The following is a 22,584-nucleotide window of genomic DNA, read 5'->3' as shown; positions in this document are numbered from 1 at the left end:
ACCACTGCAGCCAAGCAACCAGCCACAGCGGTGACCAACATGTCACATGTCTGTATCGAGCAGGAAGTACAGAGTCTGGCAGCGGACAAGGGAAGTGTCGGAACAGGGTTGAAAGGTGATTTGTGTGGTAGGCATGACTTTTGTTAAGTAATTAACAGCACATCCACTTTAAAGCCTATGATATGGCTGGTTTTGAATGGAGCTGTAAAAAACTAGAAAAAAAATGAAAGCACAATAGGGTCTTATCTGGGTAGAAAAGGAAGATAATACTGCACAACTGTGGTCATCTGGTATGGTTCTGTGCACACAACCACTGATGAGGCTGCAAACTCACAAGGAGAAATCAGGAGAAAAACTGGAAAAGAATGGGTTAGCCTATGCTGCCATCAATGTTGAGAAGACGGAATACCAAGGATATGCAGTTTAATAGTCAACGCGTTTTAAGGTATACTACTTTTCTTCAAATTCTGCAAGATAAATTTAATTGAAGAATTTCTCTAACCTTATGCCACTTCTTGGTTATTTTTTACACCAAAACATCAGCACAATTTGGTGTAATTTAGGCCCCGCCCCATTCACTTGAAGCCACTCCCATTTTCTCTAAGCCACACCTCCAATGCCAAGTGAGGCGTAAAAAAGTAGTGTCTAAAACGCATAATACATTTGCTCCCATTTTTTCAGTGCCAATTGAGACAGAATTCAGGCTTAGCAAATCTTTGAGGATGTGAACAGCAATATGGCCGCCATTATTGGTGATTGTCAATGATTTCGATTAATGCTAATCTGACGCATCTCCCTCTTCTTTGCGTTTTTCACATTGCAGTTGGGTGAAGAAGATATTACAGCAGAAAGGGATATACTGGCATCTCATGACAAAGTGACCGCGCTCATTTGTACATTGATGGAAATCCTCTACAAACATTCATTTAAAAATCTTCCCAAAATGTAAGTGCAAGATATGTAGTGCTTTTTTCACACTGTTTTTCTGTATTTTAATTAGTTTGTTATGCAATATTTTCCAGTCATTAAGGGGTTTTCGCATCTTCTTCCGAACTGTGCGTTCTTCTATGCTGTACGAACGGGGAACCACACCAGCCCATAAAAACAAAACCATTTTGTTAGTTTCAGTAGTGAAAAAAAGTGCAGCAGGAGATGCAAATGTTATTCTTTTGGTTACAGTATAGTGGCATGTCTTCAATGCACATTTTCAGTAGCACAGACAGTTGGTGATTTGCAAAACATCTTGAAGACCTTCAACCTTTCTAGATATAGAGAAACTTTATCTGAGCTTTTCCAGTGACCTCTTTCCTTCAGCTCACTTTTCGGGAACCACATAATGATGCGCCTGTGGCTGACACCTTACTGATCTTGTCCCCCAGCCTTGCTGACTCATCTCTTCTCAGACCCTCGGCTTCCGAGATCTGACTGACACTTCCGTTCCCCAGAGAGACCCTTAGGGACTCTAATAACGTTTCCTGGCCTTACATCATCCCCTTACCCAACTCCCCTTCTAAGAATGTTCCGCTGCCACCAATGGAGTTCTTTTTTAGAAGCTTTCTGTCTCTTCTTTTCTGCTCTCTCATCCACACACACCACAGGTGAAGATCACCTTAACCAGGGGGTGTCCTTACTTTTTCACTTTCTACTTCTTAACTGACTATAGAAACTGAAGCTAACCGAGATTCATAGAATCATAAAATGGTAGCGTTGGAAGGGACCTCCTGGGCCATCTGGTCTAACTCCTTGCTCAAAGCAGGATTCGCTAAACCATCCCAGATTTTTATGGAATAAATTCATGGACTTCAGTGCGCTGCTTGACAAATTCACGAATCCAGGTTATGAGAAAGATTAACTGTTTATTTCCCAACGCGTTTCGAAATGTATACCACTTCTTCCTCAGGGCAGTCTGAATTTATTCCATAAAAATCTGAAGTTCTGGCGGTCACGGAGTTGACCTTTGGACGTGCAGCAAGCTGACTATGGATCTTATATGCCTGAACCTCTCCTGGAAAGGGTGAGTGAATTTTTATTTATTCTTCTAACAATAACCCGGATAAGACCCTATTGCGCTTTTTGTTCCTATAGTTTATTTGCATTAAACCATCCCAGTCAGATGTCTGTCCAGCCTCTGTGTGAAGACTTCCTTTGAAGGAGAACTCACCACCTCTCGTGGCAGCCTGTTCCACTCATTGATCACTCTGTCAAAAAGTTTTTTCTAATATCTAGTCTGTGTCTCCTCCCATTCAGTTTCATCCCATTTCTGTCTTTCCTTGTTCAATTGAAAATAAAGTTGATCCTTCTACAATGTGACAGCCCTTGAGATATTTGTATACAGCTATTAAGTCTCCTCTCAGTCTTCTTTTTTGCAAGCTATACATTCCCAAATCCTGTAACCGTTCCTCATAGGACATGGTTTCCAGACCGGTCACCATTATGGAATTGGTCACTTTTCTCTGAACTTGCTCCAGTTTTTTTATTTCTTTTTTAAAATGTGGCGCCCAAAACTGAACACAGTATTCCAGATGAGGTCTGACCAAAGAGGAGTAGAGGGCAATAGATTCCTATTACTCCTCCTCAACCTTGAGCCGGCCCTACAGTTAACCCTTGTCACACCTGACTAAGAGGGACTGCAACCTAAAAGGAGTATGACAATAAAACACAGCACATTTTCACCCATATAAAATGTCAGGAGTTGTCATAGAGGTGGAATGCCATCCTCTATACCCTCACATGCAGTCTCCTGCTAATTAAAAATGCCTAAGAAAATGGGAGGAGTGATGGTCCAGAGTAAAAAAAAAAATATTTCTAGACTAATTTCTTGTTGTTTTGATTCAAATTATTTCAGAAGGCGAGCTGGTGTTTTATACTTCTTATGTTTTATAAAAGTGTTATAAATGTCATATGTGTAGAGATAATAAATAATAATTCTGATCAGATTGGTAAAAACTGTCTGCTTTAAAACATACATTTATATTTTTTACCTTTATATTTTTGTCAGAGGGAAGACAAGAGGGAGAGCGCCGATCCAAGGACCAGATCTAAAGTTTGGTATGTTTTTGACAAAAAGAAATGATGCATCCTGCTTGGATACAGCGCACCGGTGACGTTTCCTCTACAGTAGTCAGTTACTGGGTTGATGTAGAGAGAACAAGATTTCGAAGTCCAATGATTGTGTAGTTAGATGTACATTAAAGGAGGAGGCTCTCCTTGCTTAGTAATAAGATGTCATTACTTGTGTTTTTTAGATCACAGTCAACAAATAGAAAGTTTGATCAGATCTCTGCGAGAACTTATGGCCAACACAGATATTCGTAAGTTTTATTCTTCTGTTAGTCTAATGGGACAGGGAGAGCACTTGGTAAATCAATGATGGAATTAAGCATAAGATTTCCTTTCCAGATGGAAATACAGTCATTTGTCTCCTTTTAGAATAGAACTACCACCTGGTTAAACATGAATTCATATGATCGCGTTTCCAACCAGGCCCATTACATGATCCACAAACGAGTGTTCATTATGACGCTCATGCCTGGCTATCGGCCCTTGGAAACGTTGTCATCTGGAAAATGAGCAAAATGCTCGTTCATCAGGTGATTGGATCCTGCACATTAAATTCAGCGTTACCAGCATATGAATTGGAGGATGGCATACGATTTTTTTTTTCTCACACCCATAGACTTGAATGGGTCTTATCCAACTTTCGAAGGAAAAACGAACATGCTGCAATTTTTTTTTTTACATGCAGATTAAGTCAGTAATAAAATCGTTTATCTGCACTGCCCCATTGAATAACTTTGGTCCGAGTGCAATACATTTTTTTATCGGATAACACTCAGACCGAGACTATGTCATGTGAGCGAGTCTCAGTCAGTGCTATTATCTGTCCAAGCTGCTGCTAATGTTGTAGATTCTGGGGAATATTTAGCACTTCCCACCAGTGTAAACAAAGGACATTGAATTTAAGATGGTCCAACATACAGAACTTGATATACCCAGGGTTTTGGTGCATTATGAAATCTTGCCAAGACTCAGATGTTTTATTTTCTAAATAGTAGAATTTAGGGTTTCGGATGAATTCAGATGTCCGTATCCAGGTTTGTCTGTGTGATTTCTGGGACTGAACGAAGGTCTCCAAACCCAAACTCAACAATAAGTGAGTGCGGTCCAATGGTTTCTTTTTACGACCGATCCCTCACACCTTCATGGTTTTTAAGAGAAGTCACATCAGACCAAGTGTAGTCAAGAAAAAATTTGTTTCCATGGTTTGAGAACTAAAATTATTTTACTTTTGATATTTTTTATGTCCATCCACTGAATTGACCGTAAAGTGTAGGTCTCCTTCTCCCCGTTGTGTCGCTGCCTTCCAGCAGAATTTATTACATCTTGATTTTGAATAACTGTGTGTCAGAATATTGCTGTACATTGCTAGGCCGTAATAAAGATTCTGATTCTAAACTTTAGGTTCAAAAGAAGAAATGGAAAGTATAATTCATGATGTCGGTCAACTGTTTGCCACCCAAGCCATAGAACTACACAAGTAGGTATAGAAGCAAACGATGTTGCTCTCCTGAACATCTGAGATCTAAAAGGGGCTGTCCCCTAAACAATATATATAATCTATCCACAGGATATGTAATAAATTTATGATTGCTGGCAGTCTGACCTTTGGAATGAGGCTCATTTCTTTGCGCAAACGAAGCATTAATGAGAATGTGAGACTACTGATCCATTCACTGGAGACACAATTTTATGTCCAGCTAAAAAAAACAAACTGATTTCAACTACCGTAGATCCTTTTTTTTAACACTGAAGTCTATGGAAAACTGATCTATTAATTAGCCAATCTTGTTGTTCTCTCATATGAAACAGATCCATTTTTTGCTTATTGGAGGTGGAAAAATAAATATTTAACATATAGTTCTGGACGTAATTGTGGCAGGGGCCGGGCTTGGGAGGTGGACCCCTGCTTACCAGACGAGGCACAGATGAGATGGAGACAGTATTCAGGTGTAACAGTTCCAGGTTTATTTTGTCGTCCTCTTGACGACCACTGCCACGTACCGCAGCCTCTTGTACAATTCTCCGTTTCCAGGCTCGGGTACCTTTTCACCTGTCTTTTAGTCGTGTTGGCATCCCTCGCGGATCTTTCACTGGGGCCGTCCTAGACGCATCTACCGCCAGCGCTTCACCTGCCGGAGGTCGCCATCCAGTCGGTACTCTCGGGGCCTTACTTGTCCTGCGGTACGTCACCTCGCCTGTCCTGCAGTACATCGTGTCAGGGCCACCCCCCTGACTGTCCTCTCCGTCCGTCCCCTGGCCGAGCTTTCTCCGTTCTCTGTCCTCTGTCTTCTTCTACTAAGCTCCTCCCGGGACTGAACCCTCTGGAACCCCAGCCACTCCTACTTATCCCCTCTCTCACCGGGAATTCCCCTCCAGGGTTCCTATCTCCCCGCCCCCCATGACTGTGCGTTTCTCGAGCCATAAGCTGTTGTTAAGTCCTGCACTACTCTCCCCTGCCATCTTGTGGTCATTTCTCAGTTCTACACCCTCCTATCTACCTTTCCTAGCTGTCACCCTTCTATCCTGTCAATCTCTGTCTCTGGTGTACAAATCGTCCCCTCCTACTGCCAGTCACGTCTGTCCGTCAAGTCACCTTCCCCACACTCCCCCTCCCTTTGTCCATTGTCGTCCCGACAATCATCCTACCTACGTTGTTCTAAAGCCAGTCTGTTGTCGGACCGGTCGTTGGCCGCACCCGCCACCCACGGGGGCCGAACTAAACCGGGAGCACCATGCTCCGAGCAGCCTACCGCTACTCGCCAGCACGCACGCCACGTGACAACTTCTTTCGGGTTGGCGTGGTCCATCCGGACTACTCTACAGCGTGAACCTCCCACTGCTCTCCCCTTCCACTACCTTCAGTTGTCCGGAACGCCATGACCGAGGCCTTTCGCCTACCAGGTCATCGACGCCCGCTCGTCCTTTTGGGGTGTCCGTGGTGTTGGGGATCTGACTGGCGGACCACTGTCTGGCTCAATGTTCCTCGTTTCTTCGTCTTCCACTTAAAAGAGTCATGGTCGGCGTATTCGTCACCTCTACCTCGTACCCGGAACCTGTTACATATATATTTTTTCCAAACATATTACTCACTAACTCAACTCTTAACATACTATTACTCTTACTTTAATAACATGGGGAGTTACTCAACTGGAGTAACCCCTTTTTCTCTTTTCTCTTTTTTTTTTTTCCAAAACACGTTAACATATTTTCCAAAACATTTTCCGTACAGCATTCTTAAAATAAAGACTCCCCCTCCCTTTAACGTTAGTACTCCCTTTTATGCATCCCCGCTATGTCAGGAAACACAAACTTAGCCATATAAAAAAAAAACATTTTCTTTCAACCTGGATGAACACTGTCCTCGTGGTCTGCACAACGGTGCAGCGAAATCCCGACAGTCCAAGCCATCTCCTGGTGGCCGGTAGCAAGGGGCCCCACAGCCGTGGAGTTCCCAGGATGCAGGGAGTGTCTTTAGGGGTCCTTTCTACGGGGGCTCATGAGCTTCGGGTTCAGCGATTACGGCTACCGTGTAGTAGCGGCGGGGACAGTATTCCTTGTAGTATGACACCAAGTCCCCCTCTCACAAAGCCCGGCCGTGACAGATGGAAGTCACGTTAATATGCACCTTTTGGCCGGTTGCGAGGTCTTGGATGAAACCGTACCATTTTTTCAGGTTGGTGTACACAAGCCGTCCCTTCGATCGTGCAGCCGCCATCCCAGCCTCCCCTCTCTCATGGAGCAGGTTCCAGACCTCCTGCTCCCTGGCCTTTTTCTGCTGGATGACCTCCGTGACCCAAACAGAGGGTCCGGTGTAGGCCCCGGAGTCTGGTGGGCGGGACACAGCTAGAGTTGAGAGCGGGGCAGAGGCGGCCGTAGATGTTGGCGGCCCAGCAGCCGCTGGGGCCGGGTGGTGGGTAGGGGCAGCCGTGGTTCCTGATAAATAGGCTGCAGAGCCTGACACGCAGGCCACGGCCGACTCCGGTTGTGACGCAGATGCGGCTGCGGGGCAGGTCGCAACCGGAGTCGCAGACAGGGCCGGAGTAGTGACCGGCTTCAGAGCCCTCCGCGCCGGGCTTCCAGGAGCACAGGAGGCCGCGCGCTGTGGCCAAGTGGTGGGGGCCACTTGCGGAGCTGCCGGCAGAGCCGGGGGAACTATCACCTTCCCCGGCACCGCGGCCTCCGACACGTCATCCCACAGCTCCTCCTGCAGCCTCCTTCTTCACCCCGCCATCCGGCAGGGCTAGCCTCCAGGCTCGGGGATACCGCGGGGAGGCTCTCCGGTGGTGTCTTTGGCGGCCGCTCCCGCGGGGTCCGCCGTCACTCCTCTTCTCCACTCGAAGTCTGGAGGACTGTCCGTGACTGCAAGAAGCTGGTCTCCCAGCGAGACTCGATCTCCCGACGCAATTGCCACTCCAGGCGACCGAGGCCACGGCAACTGCAGCGTCGCATCCCGTCCGGTGGGCAACAGTCGAATGGCGCCAAGCAGCCGCAGTCAGCCTTCTCTTCCTGGCCACTCCCGCCCCTGGGTGGGATGATGGCCGTCTTCTCCACCCAGTTGCCCGGGTCCAGTATGAGGGGGCGGCGGTCTCCAGACACACACCGCTCCATCCAGGGGTATGTTGGAGGGGGTCACAGTCCGTCCAAAACGACTGCAAATGCCCGGGACTCTTCCCAGCACTGGAGTACCACCGACATCTTGGACGGAATCTGGTGCCGCCTCGGACCCATAGCGATGATCCGGAACAACGTCCCCAATTTATAATCCACAGGTGTTTGTAATCCACAAGTATTTGTAATCCACAGATATTTGTAGTCCACAGAAGGGCAGTCCAAGTCCTGTCGGGTTCTTCAGACGCAGGCCTGCCGCAGAAGATGTCGTATTAGCGGCGGCGATCCTGCCGACTACGCCAAATGTGGTAGGGGCCAGGCTTGGGGGGTGGACCCCTGCTTACCAGAAGAGGCACAGACGAGACAGAGACAGTATTCAGGTGTAACAGTTCCAGGTTTATTTCGTCGTCCTCTTGACGACCACTGCCACGTACCGCAGCCTGTTGTACAATTCTCCGTCTCCAGGCCCGGGTACCTTTTCACCTGTCTTTTAGTCGTGTTGGTGTCCCTCGCGAATCTTTCACTGGGGCCATCCTAGACGCATCTACCACCAGCGCTTCACCTGCCCGAGGTTGCCATCCAGTCGGTACTCCCGGGGCCTCACTTGTCCTGCGGTACCTCACCTCGCCTGTCCTGCGGTACATCGTGTCAGGGCCACCCCCCTGACTGTCCTCTCCGTCCGTCCCCTGGCTGAGCTTTCTCCGTTCTCTGTCTTCTGTCTTCTTCTACTAAGCTCCTCCCGGGACTGAACCCTCTGGAACCCCAGCCACTCCTACTTATCCCCTCTCTCACCAGGAATTCCACTCTTGGGTTCCTATCTCCCTGCCCCCCATGACTGTGCGTTTCTTGAGCCATAAGCTGTTGTTAAGTCCTGCACTACTCTCCCCTGCCATCTTGTGGTTATTTCTCGGTACCACACCCTCCTATCTACCTTTCCTAGCTGTCACTCTTCCGTCCTGTCAATATCTGGTGTACAAATCATCCCCTCCTACTGCCAGTCACGTTTGTCTGTCAAGTCACTTTCCCCACATAATCATCTATTTGAAACTGATCCATTAAGTAAGAAATGGATCCTTTCAGATGGGAAAAAAAACGGATGGCAAATTAATGGATCTGTATTCCATAGACTTCAACGTGTGTGCAGAACTTTTTGCCATCGGATTGCTGCTGGATCTGTTCTGATGAATGGACATGTGAACATAGCCATAGTGATATTGTATCCTAGCAATGATTTGATGACATTGGAATAACCGTTTACGTTTCGAGGGACGGTTGCTTTGTCACATCAGTGATACGGGTGTGCAGTATATAAGTCCTAATGATAAACTCAGTGTGGCACATTCACTATTGTTATGTTTTGCTTTCTTGATATAGGCTCGGAAAAGACCAGGAAGAAACCGAAAATGTAAGTCTTAAATATCATGATGTATGTGCCACGTGGCCAATTTTCCCATCTTTTAAGGTCACGTGGAGGACAATAAAATACATGCCCTGTCAATGGAGCACGTAACCACGTAACTACATGTAGGCATATTGTTTATGAGCAGTCACATGATGACTACTCAAAATGGTAAGCACAGCAAAATCCTAGCAGTGTGTATGTGACAATTTGGCAATAAGATTTTGTTAGCAGTAGAGATGAGCAATTTGATTTGTGCTGCCCTGATCTGATATAGTCCAGTCCTTCGAGGTAGTTGGCCTTCATTTCTGCACCCGTCATGGTCAGCCTAGCACTTTGGACACCTTTAGCGCTTACTAGACCTCACATAACGTCATGATGTTGTGCGGCCTAGTAAGCACCATAAGCACCAAGGATGCCAGACCATAGAAGTGAGGACTGACCTGGTCTGGCTGGCACAGAGAACTGGACAGGACATTGTTGCAGGGTAGTGATGAGCGAGTATAATCGTTGCTCGGGTTTTCCCGAACATGCTCGGGTGTCCTACGAGAATTTGGATGTGCTCGGAGATTTAGTTTTTGTCGACGCAGCTACATGATTTGCGGCTGCCAGACAGCCTGAATACATGTGGGAATTCCCTAACAAACAGGCAATCCCCACATGTATTCAGGCTGTCTAGCAGCCGTAAATCATGCAGCTGCGTGGACAAAAACTAAATCACCGAGCACGCCAAAATACTCGTAGGACACCACCTGAGTATGCTTGAGAAAACCCGAGCAACGAGTATACTCGCTCATCACTATTGCAGAGCAGTATAAATTGACTTGCTCTTCATCACTAGTGGGTTGCTATAATGGCAGCATTGTATATTACCAACAGTCTCAAAGGGCAGTTCCCAAAACCCAAACTTATCACATTTTCAGAAAAAAAGATGACCTTCTCCGATCTCAAGAACATGGGTCCTTTGTACCCCATTTATATTGATGGAGCATGTGTCCTGCCTTTCCTTTCCGTTCAAAGTCCATCGCATCGACAGGTAGCCAAGTAGAACACTGAGCTATCTACAGTATATCAATCTCCTAGACATTGATGGAGGGAAGCACGCATAATCAATTGGTGCTCCATTATAATGTTACAAAAAGACTGACTGGCACTTCCAATCTAATGTGAACAGGTGCCAACTAGGAGCAGCTACGTCCATACACAATAAACAATGTTGTGGATTTTAATTGCAGCAGGGTCCTACCTACCGATAAAATTAGACATGGAGAGAGGAATTCACATCTACCCAGGAATTCAGACTTCAGTCTTAGAGAGGTATTCACATTAGACACATTAGAACCCAGCAGTTTTGTCGTTGGTTGATGGGCATGCATGAATTGGCCAAATTATGTGCTAAGCGTCTCATTTTTTCCTAGTATCCAGAAGCCGTATTGATATTCATATTTCATATATTTCACATTGACATGCTTTAGCACTACAGAGTGCAACTTTTTTCCATCCATTACAATATGAGACATGGGACCCATGTTCTTGTGATCATTGGAATGTTCTAGTGGTAGCACCCCAGCGATCAGACACTTGGCATCTATCCTGTGGATAGCTGATAACTTTTGATTCTGGAAGCACCCTTTTAATGCTAGAGATTGGTTTGGGAAGAAAACATTTTATATCTTAGAGGAGAACTTCTAAAACTGCTATATTATGGTGTTATTGGTACAAAGCTTTATGTGGCGGCACATTACTCAAATCCCCAAAACGGTAAGTCATGCACCACCCCGCTGTGGCCTGCTCTAAGCATGACACCTGTTAGATTTTTTTCTCTGGGGTGTTCCTTCAATGATTCTTATAATAAAATAATAATAATTAATGTATATCACCAACATATTGAGGGTCCCGATCACAAGTTTACAATCTACGAGTAAATGGGGGCAACACAAAAGGAAAAATTGCTTGGAGGGTATGGTTCAGCCCTCAGTAGAATTAGGGTAGTCATGTAAAGCTGCATGAACTGTTCACCAGCCAGTAACTATGTATAGTATGACATGCTACTGAGTGCATGTGTGGTGGAAACTGAGTGTAGAAAGGGTCATGTTGTGAGGAAAAATGTAATATGGGAGAAATGATAAGTTATATTAGTGATATGTCTGCCTACAAAGATGTATTTTTTGGACAGACTTAGAACTGTGGACACTGGGAATAAATCTGACTGATTCGGGTGGTGCGGTGCATTTCTGAGAGCTTGTGGAGAAAAGGCTTGGAATCGGGAATGTGAGGTTCAGATTGTGGCGGATGTTAGTTTTAGATCAAAAACAGAATAGAGAGCACGGGTAGACAGATGAGGGAGGAGATATAATGCAGTGCGGCTCTGTAATGGATGGGCAACCAGTGCAATGACTGGCACAGGGTGAAGGCATCGGTGTAGCAGCTGGACAAAAATATGAGCCTGGCTGCAGGATGCAGGACAGATTGGAGAAGCGAGAGTTTTGTGAGAGGAAGACTGATTAGTACTTGTAAGTTATAATTTCTTATAGATTGTTTATTCTACATGAATGACGTTCTGTTCATTATCATTGGTCACAATTATTAATATCATGTATAGCTAATATTTGGTAATTCTCTTAGAAATACATCAAGGTAAAAACAAACTACCGAGTGCTCCTGCAGGAGAAAAGATTCTTAGAAACTGAGCTAAGGAAATTCCTCACTTGGAGGGTGAGTTTTTATGGGTAACAATGAAGCAATCTAAGTTATTTTCTGCAACTTACCTATCCATATATCATGATCCAAGAGCTAGCAATTTATCTATATTTCTGCAAAAACTTGTATAGCCTTGTGCTATGGTACCGATTATGAATCTAGATATCAACCATTACAGAAACTGACCTGTAGCTATGTGGAAAAAACAAACCTACCCAACTTTGAAGATTAGATACCTGAAATGCGTAGGAATGCAGACACCTAGTGTTTTATTTTATTTTTTTTGGAAACCCCCAACTGGTGACGTCTGTACAGCATAGGCCGGTGTTTTCTTAGTGGATAGCCTGGGTCAGTCTGACCGGCTGGCACACTGGATTACGGTACTCTGGCATCACAATCTTGGAATTTTTTAACTAATACAAATAGCGTAGTGTAAACTGCGGCTATAAATCTAATTTTTAATCTCCAACACACTCTCTCACGTGGGATTGCTCCATGATTAGACGGAAACAGAATTTTATGAATTTGCATCTCTGACTAGTGGGATAAGAACTACAGCAGCTCATTAAACCTCCCTTACCTGGGGGCATTATACACACAAAGGTGAACATGTGCGCCTGGACATCTACTATGAACTAGTGACCAACACCGACCACTATTGAATTCCAGAACATTACTGCATAGAAATACATCTCATCTTCAAAGTGGAGCAGGATTGTTTTTTACCAGATATCTCCAGGTCAGTTTTCGTAATTTTGATACCTAGATTCATAATCATTCATCAGTACCATAGCGCAAGGCTATATAAGTTTTTGCATTATAGTATCAGAAGCACAGGGGCAGATTGTGCCTTTATATGGTGAAGCTTTGTTTTACTGATTAGAACCTTTTCTGTAGGGGAAGCGCTGATATTTTCATTGTATTTTATCAATGTTTCTGTAATCTCAGATCTATCTATCTATCTATCTATCTATCTATCTATCCTCATATCTATCTATCTATCTATCTATCTATCTATCTTTCTATCTATCTGTCCGTCTGTCTATCCGCTTATCTATCTATTATTATTATTATTATTATGCATTTACACTCACTGGCCACTTTATTAGGTACACCATGCTAGTAACGGGTTGGACCCCCTTTTGCCTTCAGAACTGCCTCAATTCTTCGTGGCAGAGATTCAACAAGGTGCTGGAAGCATTCCTCAGAGATTTTGGACCATATTGACATGATGGCATCACACAGTTGGCGCAGATTTGTCGGCTGCACATCCCTGATGCGAATCTCCCGTTCCACCACATCCCAAAGATGCTCTATTGGATTGAGATCTGGTGACTGAGGAGGCCATTTGAGTACAGTGAACTCATTGTCATGTTCAAGAAACCAATCTGAGATGATTCGAGCTTTATGACATGGCGCATTATCCTGCTGAAAGTAGCCATCAGATGTTGGGTACATTGTGGTCATAAAGGGATGGACATGGTCAGCAACAATACTCAGGTAGGCTGTGGCGTTGCAACGATGCTCAATTGGTACCAAGGGGCCCAAAGAGTGCCAAGAAAAAATTCCCCACACCATGACACCACCACCACCAGCCTGAACCGTTGATACAAGGCTGGATGGATCCATGCTTTCATGTTGTTTACGCCAAATTCTGACCCTACCATCCGAATGTCGCAGCAGAAATCGAGACTCATCAGACCAGGCAACGTTTTTCCAATCTTCTACTGTCCAATTTCGATGAGCTTGTGCAAATTGTAGCCTCAGTTTCCTGTTCTTAGCTGAGAGGAGTGGTACCCAGTGTGGTCTTCTGCTGCTGTAGCCCATCTGCCTCAAAGTTCGACGCACTGTGCGTTCAGAGATGCTCTTCTGCCTACCTTGGTTGTAACGGGTGGCAATTTGAGTCACTGTTGCCTTTCTATCAGCTCGAACCAGTATGCCCATTCTCCTCTGACCTCTGGCATCAACAAGGCATTTCCGGCCACAGAACTGCCGCTCACTGGATTTTTTTTCTTTTTCGGACCATTCTCTGTAAACCCTAGAGATGGTTGTGCGTGAAAATCCCAGTAGATCAGCAGTTTCTGAAATTCTCAGACCAGCCCTTCTGGCACCAACAATCATGCCACGTTCAAAGGCACTCAAATCACCTTTCTTCCCCATACTGATGCTCGGTTTGAACTGCAGGAGATTGTCTTGACCATGTCTACATGCCTAAATGCACTGAGTTGCCGCCATGTGATTGGCTGATTAGAAATTAAGTCTTAACACACAGTTGGACAGGTGTACCTAATAAAGTGGCCAGTGAGTGTATATAGCGCCATTTATTCCATGGCGCTTTACATGTGAAAAGGGGAAGTATAGACAAGTATAATAAACATGTGTAAGACAAGGGACACACAAGTACATAAGGAGAGGGGACCCTGCCCACGAGGGCTCACAGTCTACAGGGATGGGTGAGGATACTCTAGGAGAGGGTAGAGCAGGTCGGGTGATGGTTCAGTAGACCGAGGATCATTGCAGGCTGTAGGCTTGTCGGAACTGGTGGGTCTTCAGGTTCTTCTTGAAGGTTTCTATCTATCTATCTATCTATCTATCCTCATATCTATTTTTATCTATATATCATTCTATCTATCTATTATCTATCTATCCTCATATCTATTTATCTCTCTATCTAAATGGAAAAAATCAGGCAGCACTCCAGTTCAAGGAAAAATAGTGGGCTTTAACCCAGCACCAAGTGGTGCAACGTTTCGACGTTACAGCACAGTCTTTGTCAAGCTCTGTCTATCCTATTATCTATCTATCTATCTATCTATCTATCTATCTATCTATCTAAATAGAAAAAACAGATAGCAGCACAAGCTTGAGCAGCAGATTTTTGGTGTAATAGTCCTGAATAATGCGGTTGTCCAACGCAAAAATATAAATAAGAAAAAAATCAGGCAGCCCTCCAGTTACAGGAAAAATGTGGACTTTAATCCAGCACCAAATGGTGCAACGTTTCTACCTCACAGCACGGTCTTTGTCAAGACTATCTCTCTATCTCTCATCATTCCACTATTATCATTATCTATTTTACCCTTTCCTATAATTTAGGCAGGCCAGAACTCTCCCCCTTTGCTAACACCAAGTTTGGAGAAGGATCAAGCTTCTATTCTTCCTGCTGTGACAGACAGCGACATAACACATGAGTAAGTGTATCCATTAGCGTTATTATCATATGTGCTGCAGGCTAAATATAAGTGTCATCATCAGTGATAATCTGAGCGCATCCAGCCCTCCTATCACTCAGCGGCTGCGCCCGTGTCTAAAAGGCGCTGTGTGCACATAGCCAGAACACTTTCTGGTAAATTCTGTGAACGCAGTCCTTCAGTCCAAATTGAAAACTTGACTTTACACATCAAGTATATAGTTCCATATACCTGGTCCTTTAAGGCCCTGTTCACATGGCATTTCTGCATCATGCCCGGGGCTCGCTCCCAGTCCCCTTTTTTCGGAGATTCTGACAGAACCACTAGATGTAATGTGTGAACACCTGGCCCAAGGATCCTGCCTCTGTTCCTCCATTCTGGAGCTGCCACCATTGGTGACATCTCTTTGGAGAACATTCTGAGACGCTGCTCTCCCCACTGTGATTGGACGAGATTGATGTCAATAGTACGAGAAGTGAGCAGAATCCTCGAATTTCCTAAAACATGGAAATATTCGCTCTGGAGAATGCTGCACAATTGTCCGCTGTAGCAATGCTTTGGTTTCTCTTCACCTTCAGATCAGAATCTTGTGTCATTTTTAGTTACAGATCAGATGAAGAACTTGAAAAAGTTATAAAACTATTCAGAATCCAGGACAGAGCACCGCTACAGGTAAGGGGTTTTCTTGCAGCATACGTAGGTCAGACGGGCACTCCTGTGTCATCTCGCTAATGACTTATTGCATCTGTCACCAGATTTCATAATATAATAATAAAAGGGATTTTCCACTTTGACAAAAGTGGAGCCCAAATGATTTCATAGTTGAAAAACAGCAAACATTACTAATACACCATCGGGATGCAGCGCTGCACTCCACTCTCTGGCAGCAGTGATATCACTTCTGCAGGGAACATCATCCCTGTAGCCAATAGCTGAATTTATTGGTTTGTGTTCTCTTCATCCAGGGAGCTCAATGATTGGCTGCAGCGGTTATCTGCATTGTAGTATTGCTGTCACTTCTGCAGCCAGACACCGGAGCAGCGGCGCTGAGATGTCACTGAAACCGGAGAGGGTACATAGTATACTATCTGTTTTCTGTTGTTTTACAACTATGCAATTGTTTGGGCACCACTTTTGTGAAAGTGGGTAATCCCTTGAAATAGATCCCATGGACCTGATGAGGCTGGTGTGTTTTCATTGAAAATCATGTCAGAGTGGCTGTATAATCCTTTTGGAAAGTTTTGCCACCCTACATTCAGACGAGCATTTTATGAGCCCAGATAGAGCTGAGGATAATATCAGGATTAGGTAGCCATTCTGACATGGAATTTCAAAGTAATCACATCAGCCTCATCAGGTTGAGATACGTAGTTGATAACCTATGCAGATTGTATTGTGAAATCTTGTCACACATGTGCTTTAAAGTGTATGTGCAGATTATTTATACATTGGAAAGTGGTGTCTCTGTATTCACCAAACATACTTCACAAATGTAGCCTACATGGAAGATGGAGCCGGTGTCTTTTCATGAATGAGAGGTTTTGGTTCACGGTTCTGTCAGAAAGCACAATTTGATTATTGTTTCATCAGATGGGTACATTGATTCATCCTTCTCATGCACAGAGATCGCTCACTCCCACACAGCAGCGCAGAATGAATACTGCTCTTGTGGAGTTAGGACTAATGGGAGAGTGCTGGGCGGCGGACCCCACTGTTAGTTCTGTGAGGGGATTAGGAGGCGTCTTTCTTGTTCTGCAGACCTGACTACAGTACATCATAGTCACTGTGTCCTATAAATGTTTGATGACCATTTTCCTTAGCTAAATTGTGAGAAACTTGGAGGGATATCGGCAAAACACGTTATCCCTTTTTCCATCTGATAACTGCAAGAGCGGGGTCAGACTGCTGAGACCCCATAGTTGGGTTCCCATCTCCCCATTGAATAGATTGATAGTTGCAAATAATGCCTAAGAAAGCTGATATCTGTAGTCCCCAGACATGGGATCCCTGCTCCTAGTAGACCTCACAGGTCTAGCAGTTTATTACAGGAATGCCCTCTTTAAGGCAACGTCTACACGATGACTTCGGATGCACGACTTGCATTTAATTGTGCATGTGCGCTGTAAATTGCAATGTACTAACACACAATGACATTGTGCAATTTCCAGTGCTCCTCTGCCGGGTTGCATGTTTGCATGCTGGTATGGGATTGCAGCACACAGTGTGTGGTCTGTGGCTCTAGATTTGCATCTGCTGCTTTGGTGTAACTGTTCTGTGACTTAAGGCCGCCGTACACATTAGACCAATGCTGGCTGAAGCCGACGACATTGACGACTTAGGCAGACGGTCTATTGTGCATGGGGGTGCTGGCCAGCAGAGATGTCGATCGGACAGTTCTGATTTTTGGACTGCTGGTCGCATTGTCCTCCTGTAGATAAGCCGTCGGCCAACGTGCCAGTTGGCGGGTTTTTCATAAAGAACACAGGAGCTCTCCACCAAACGAGCGACTCCGGTATATGTGGGATTCCTGTGGGCCTAATGATTGGCTGAAGCATCGTTTGGCCGACAGCCATCTAATGTGTAGAGCCGGCCTAAAGGTGCATTTAGATGAGCTGACAATTGTCCCTAATTATTGACCTGTGTAGACTCATTGGCGATTACCGAACTGATGAGCAGGAAAAATCATTGTTATTAGTGCATCACCCCGTGTAATCAGGCCCAGGGTTACTGATGACATGATGCTGTATGGAGACTGTATGGGACAGAACTATTGCATTGTCCATCATTCTTTATCGGACTGTGCACAAACCTGATGAAGGACTTGTATGTGATGCTCGGTATTAAAAGATGCATTTAGAACGCCTGAGTGTCAGTGAACCACACTCATTCATCCTGTGTAAACATGCTGACGATCATCCGACGAACAAGTAAAATGCTCATTTGCCAGTGATTGGATCGTTTATAGGAGCATATGTAAAAGTTGATCGGAGCTTGTTTACAAGCCGATGAGCACTGATTGGGACAGAGCGATCATTAACACGATCACTCTGTCCCCTTATAGCATGATATTATCAACAGCACAGTCCCTATTTGGGCCACGAATATCAATGATTTTTAACCTGGCATAAGGTGCATTTAGTCAGACGAGAAACCAGTGAACAAGCATTCATAAGAACACTCACTCCCGATTATTGTCCTGTGTAAACATATCGACACTCACCCGACGAACAATTAATATTCTCATTTATTGGATTACTAGATGGCTTATGCTGTAAAAAAAAAAGATTACATTCGGCAGCTCGTTGCTCCATGTAAACAGGAGATGTGCTGCCGATAACATGCACAGAACGATCGTGTTATTGATTGTTCTGTCCCCATCCGTAATCGTCAGCATTTCTGATTATTTTGTGTTTTTGATCCCCTTGGTGCCTATTGTTAAAAGTATTAATAATTTGTGTGATGACAGTTGTCCATGTCTCCCATTGTAATGAATGAGGGGTGACTGTTTACACCGATGACTCACACCGAATTATCAGCGACTGTTCTGTCGTACGACCAAGGTCATCGCGCAGCACAGCCCTGAGGTCTCTTCACATGAATATTTGGCAAAAATGTATGAAAAAGGATAGGGCCTTTATGCTGATCCCGGGGCACAATAAATGGGAGGCGTTGGGATTCTGGCAGCTTTCGTATGTCTCATTATTTTATTTTAATTATTTACCTAGGGAGGAGCGCCCCCCGCAGAGTCTCCTGCATCTTCTCTTCACAAAAAACCTAAAATACAAAAAGAAGGGGACATAGGTTTTTCTGAGACTGAATACACATATGATCTAGATCAGAGGTAAGTAAAGGAAACAAAACTGTTTAAAGGGGGTTGTGCATCTTCGGTGGCCTTTTTTAAATATATTTTTGGAATAAAAATTATATTTGCAATTGGGTTTCAGCATTAATTTTGCACCATTTGCTTTCTTTGGCCTCGTTGTTGAATTGTGTACTGCTGGCTATAGAATGAGTTACCTGAGAATCCATCGGTGAGCTCGCTATGATGTGTGACAGTGAGTTTGTAACTCTTTTATTCGTCTTTTTTCAAATTTTTCTCAGTTAATTTATGATCACAGATCATATTGAAGTAGAATGTGCACAGAAAAAAAAAAGAACTGTAAAACCAAACAATACAATATTTTTAATAAAACCCAATTGCAAAAAAAAACAAACTGTTTTTAGCTGCAAATACACGCACTTAAATTAAAAAAAAAAATGTCCCCAAAGATGGACAAGCTCTAATTTTAGGCATGCGGAAATAGTTGCAAGTAGGGAAAACTGTAAACTGTTCTTAATGTTGGTATTCGCTTTCAATCACTCTTGCATTGCCCTGGAGGGCACTTGTATCAGCTATCCACATATTTTAGAGCATCAGCTTTATGCTTGTTGCCTTTGCATGCTCCCCTCCAAATGCTCTTTATTTTTTTACTTTATCCTCTTTGTTGCCTTATGCACATGCTAAAATGTCGCAAACTTGAGTACACAAATTTCAAGAGTACATAAAATCAGCCGAGTTTTATTTTCCACTTTTTATTGGATTGCATTGCATAAAATGTTCAGTTCTACACATTACTGTAGGATTTGGATGTGTTTGTTTGCCATTTCATCTGTATGTGACGTGTTGCTTGCAGAGATTTGGGTACATCCACTACTACAGAACCAAGGAGCGATTATATGGCAGACACCAAGGTAAGAAGTCAGTATAGAAACTTAAAAAAAAAAAAAAATATATATATATATATATATATAAATTTGACAGCACTTAGCATTGATAGTATGATCGTGCCACTGTTCTCAGACTAGTAAGTTTCCTTTCTGTTGTTTAGATAAATGGGGGGCCAGAAAGTAAGGATCAGTTTCTTTCACTAAATCCAAAGGAAGAGACAACGGGAAGTGAAAAAAAAGTAAAAATTAAGAAACAAAAATTAAAGTCTCGTAAGAGAAAAGGAAGAAGGCCCAATGCTGTCTCCGGTACAGAAAAGATGGTCGTCCAAGATAATAGCAAATCAAGAAAAACAGCAATTGAGAGACCGGTAGATAAAGCAGAAAATAAAAAAATACAACAGCAGGTTCCAGAAATCGTTTATAACTTAAAAAAGTCTGTAACGAAGCTACAAGGAACCCCATCATCTTCAGGGAAAGGAAGAGCTAAACTCGATGAAGGAGGTGATATGACGGCCATTAAACCTAGCGCTCAGTCTCAGAGGGATAAGGAGCAGGGGAGACCAAGTGGACCAGAGCCCTCAAAGTCTGTAGGAAAACAGCTGGGTAGACGACAAAGCCTTCGTTCCAAGCCAAGACACCGATCTGAAGAAAAGTTAGAAAGTGATAAACAGTCACAAAAAGATCCTCCTGTGAAGTTACAGGTCAGTTCACACTTGTCGCAATCGTTTTCCATTTTTTCAATAATAACAATGCATGTTTTTGCACTTCTCAAGGGGCACCAGTGAGATTTTAGACCTTGCTATTGACCTTCAGGCCTCCTCCATGGATCCTATACAGCAGAATATGGAACCCTATGGGTTTACATGTCAGACCTATATGGAAGTACAGCTGTACAGTATGTCGCCTCCAAATCAAATTCTTTTAATTAAAAAGTGCCTCCATTGGGGCTTGTTTTAGAGGTGACATACTCCAGGGGGTCCTAGGAGGAAAATACTAGAACAACCAATGTTAGTTAGCCTTATGTGGTGTAATTGTTGGGAACCCTTTGGTAGTATTATGTGGGAGTATTATTTGGGCATTATGTGGTGGTGTTATGTGAGCTCTACAGAAGGTGCAGGTGTGCACTCGCACCTGGATCCTGGAGCCTAAGGAGGCCCCAAAAGGTCCTTTTGACCAATATGAGAGAACCATCACTATCACATTTCTGTGACATCGTAGTTGGGGGTTCTGTTGGAGATTTTGCGGCCCAGGAGCTTCTCTGACTCTCCTTGTTGCAATATCACCTTAGCACAATATGGCAGCATGATGATATTGTATCAGCTGAAGTTACGATATGTTGTAAATGCAATCTGTATTCATGCATGATTTTTTGTTCATTTGTGCAGATAAAAGAAAATCAGCAAGAAAAACAGATAGCAAAGGAAGAAGTGCGTGATGATAGGTAAATGGTTGTTGAGTTTTAACGCAGTTCATACAATTGGTAACCAGTGAAAATAGTGCAAATGTGTTAAATATAATGATTTTTGCCATGCTCCGGTCAGGTGACTTGGATGCTACCCTAAGGTGATGTTACACAATGGTGGCTTAGTGGTTAGTACTGTTGCTTTGCAGCGCTGGGGTCATCTGTAAGGAGGTTGTATGTTCTCCCTCTGTTTGGGTGGGTTCCCACTGGTTTCCTCCCAAATTTCAAAAGATACTGATAAGGAATATTGATTGTGAGCCCCAATGGGGACAGTAATGATAATGTCTATAAAGCACTATGGAATATGATATAACTAAGCATGATAAATAATAAACTAATGTTGGCCAAAACTCCTGATTTTTGGTGAGATCGGCCGACTTTCTCATGTGTATGAGGGCTTCCGGAAAGATAACTTTGGGAGAAAGGATTGGTTTGATGTCAACATGCCTGATCCTTTAAATTGCAGGGCAGGTTGGGAGGAAAAACTGTGTGACCAAAATGAAGACCCCCTATATTAGATTGCTTTTGGCTGAATGACTGTTTGGTTGATAGTTATCTCCCCCGACTCCCCATACACAGGAATTCTCAGCCGAGTTTTCCTTTCTGTTCTCTGGGCGTTGCTGCCAGAGTAATCTCCATCTCCGCGCCAAACAAAGGGATCGGCTTTTGGAATTCCAATGTGCCAATCCTTCTCTTCCCCGAAGTTATCTGTTGGGGTAGAGTCGGGAGGTTCCCTGGTCAAAAGAGGCCATCTTCAAGGCCCTGGTAATACATGAATTGTAAGTAATTTTAACTGTAATTTCGATTGAAATATTCTAATAATTTTTTTACAAGTAGTTTTCAGAATCCATCTGTTGTCAACACAGAGGGGAACGGAGGCTTTTTTTCTGGACCAGGTCTTTCCAGAACAACAAGTCCCGACCAAGAGAGATTATCGAAAGATGTTTTAGAGCCTGACATAAAAGATAAACGTGTGAGGTCCGGTACTGAGGATACGGATGCCATGACACAAGATTCTGGAGCAGTATTTTCCACTGAAGACGGGCAAGTCCTGGAAGACACATTGTCCCCTGATGAGGTCTCACAGAAGACATTGCTGTCCGCCGATTCTGAATTTGCCCAAACTGATCACTCAGGTACCTGAATGTAAAATAAGACCTTTTGTACAAGTAGGATGATGGATTTTCCAGACCAAACTACAGTAGAGCAACTTTCCATGTCCAACTAAACAATCCTCAAAGGTCTCCACCATCTCTTGCAGCTGTCTCACAATACCCTCCACCTACTATCCAGATACAACATCCTGAGGACACTGATGACACAACTTCAAGATTTCATACATCAGAAAAGGTATGAATATTTTAGGATCATGAAGGCAGAAAACCCAAAATGCTTCATGTACATCACACGTCAATGAGGCCGATATACAGTATCAGAGTGTAAAAAACTGGCATTGA

At 43.9% G+C, this 22,584-nt stretch overlaps 1 protein-coding gene across 1 annotated transcript in view; it reads left to right on the top strand.

Moving 5' to 3' along the window:
* Nucleotides 1-827: 827 nt before the first annotated feature.
* Nucleotides 828-22,584, top strand: part of LOC141095592 (uncharacterized) — a 52,366-nt gene continuing 30,609 nt past the window's right edge. Inside the window, exons 1-14 of the mRNA XM_073581685.1 lie at nt 828-945; nt 2,999-3,048; nt 3,246-3,311; nt 4,462-4,537; nt 9,043-9,073; nt 11,693-11,782; nt 14,864-14,958; nt 15,561-15,630; nt 18,684-18,799; nt 19,632-19,689; nt 19,827-20,366; nt 21,051-21,106; nt 21,965-22,263; nt 22,389-22,477. Of these exons, the coding sequence (XP_073437786.1) occupies nt 902-945; nt 2,999-3,048; nt 3,246-3,311; nt 4,462-4,537; nt 9,043-9,073; nt 11,693-11,782; nt 14,864-14,958; nt 15,561-15,630; nt 18,684-18,799; nt 19,632-19,689; nt 19,827-20,366; nt 21,051-21,106; nt 21,965-22,263; nt 22,389-22,477 (1,680 nt within the window). The 5' untranslated portion in view covers nt 828-901. The remainder of the gene's footprint in view (nt 946-2,998; nt 3,049-3,245; nt 3,312-4,461; nt 4,538-9,042; nt 9,074-11,692; nt 11,783-14,863; nt 14,959-15,560; nt 15,631-18,683; nt 18,800-19,631; nt 19,690-19,826; nt 20,367-21,050; nt 21,107-21,964; nt 22,264-22,388; nt 22,478-22,584) is intronic.

Source organism: Dendrobates tinctorius, unplaced genomic scaffold (genome assembly GCF_039654945.1).
Source record: "Dendrobates tinctorius isolate UK_male_01 unplaced genomic scaffold, ASM3965494v1 ptg000070l, whole genome shotgun sequence".
Lineage (NCBI taxonomy): Eukaryota > Metazoa > Chordata > Amphibia > Anura > Dendrobatidae > Dendrobates > Dendrobates tinctorius.
Note: the sequence above shows the minus strand (reverse complement) of the source record. Positions and strands in the feature narration are given on the sequence as shown.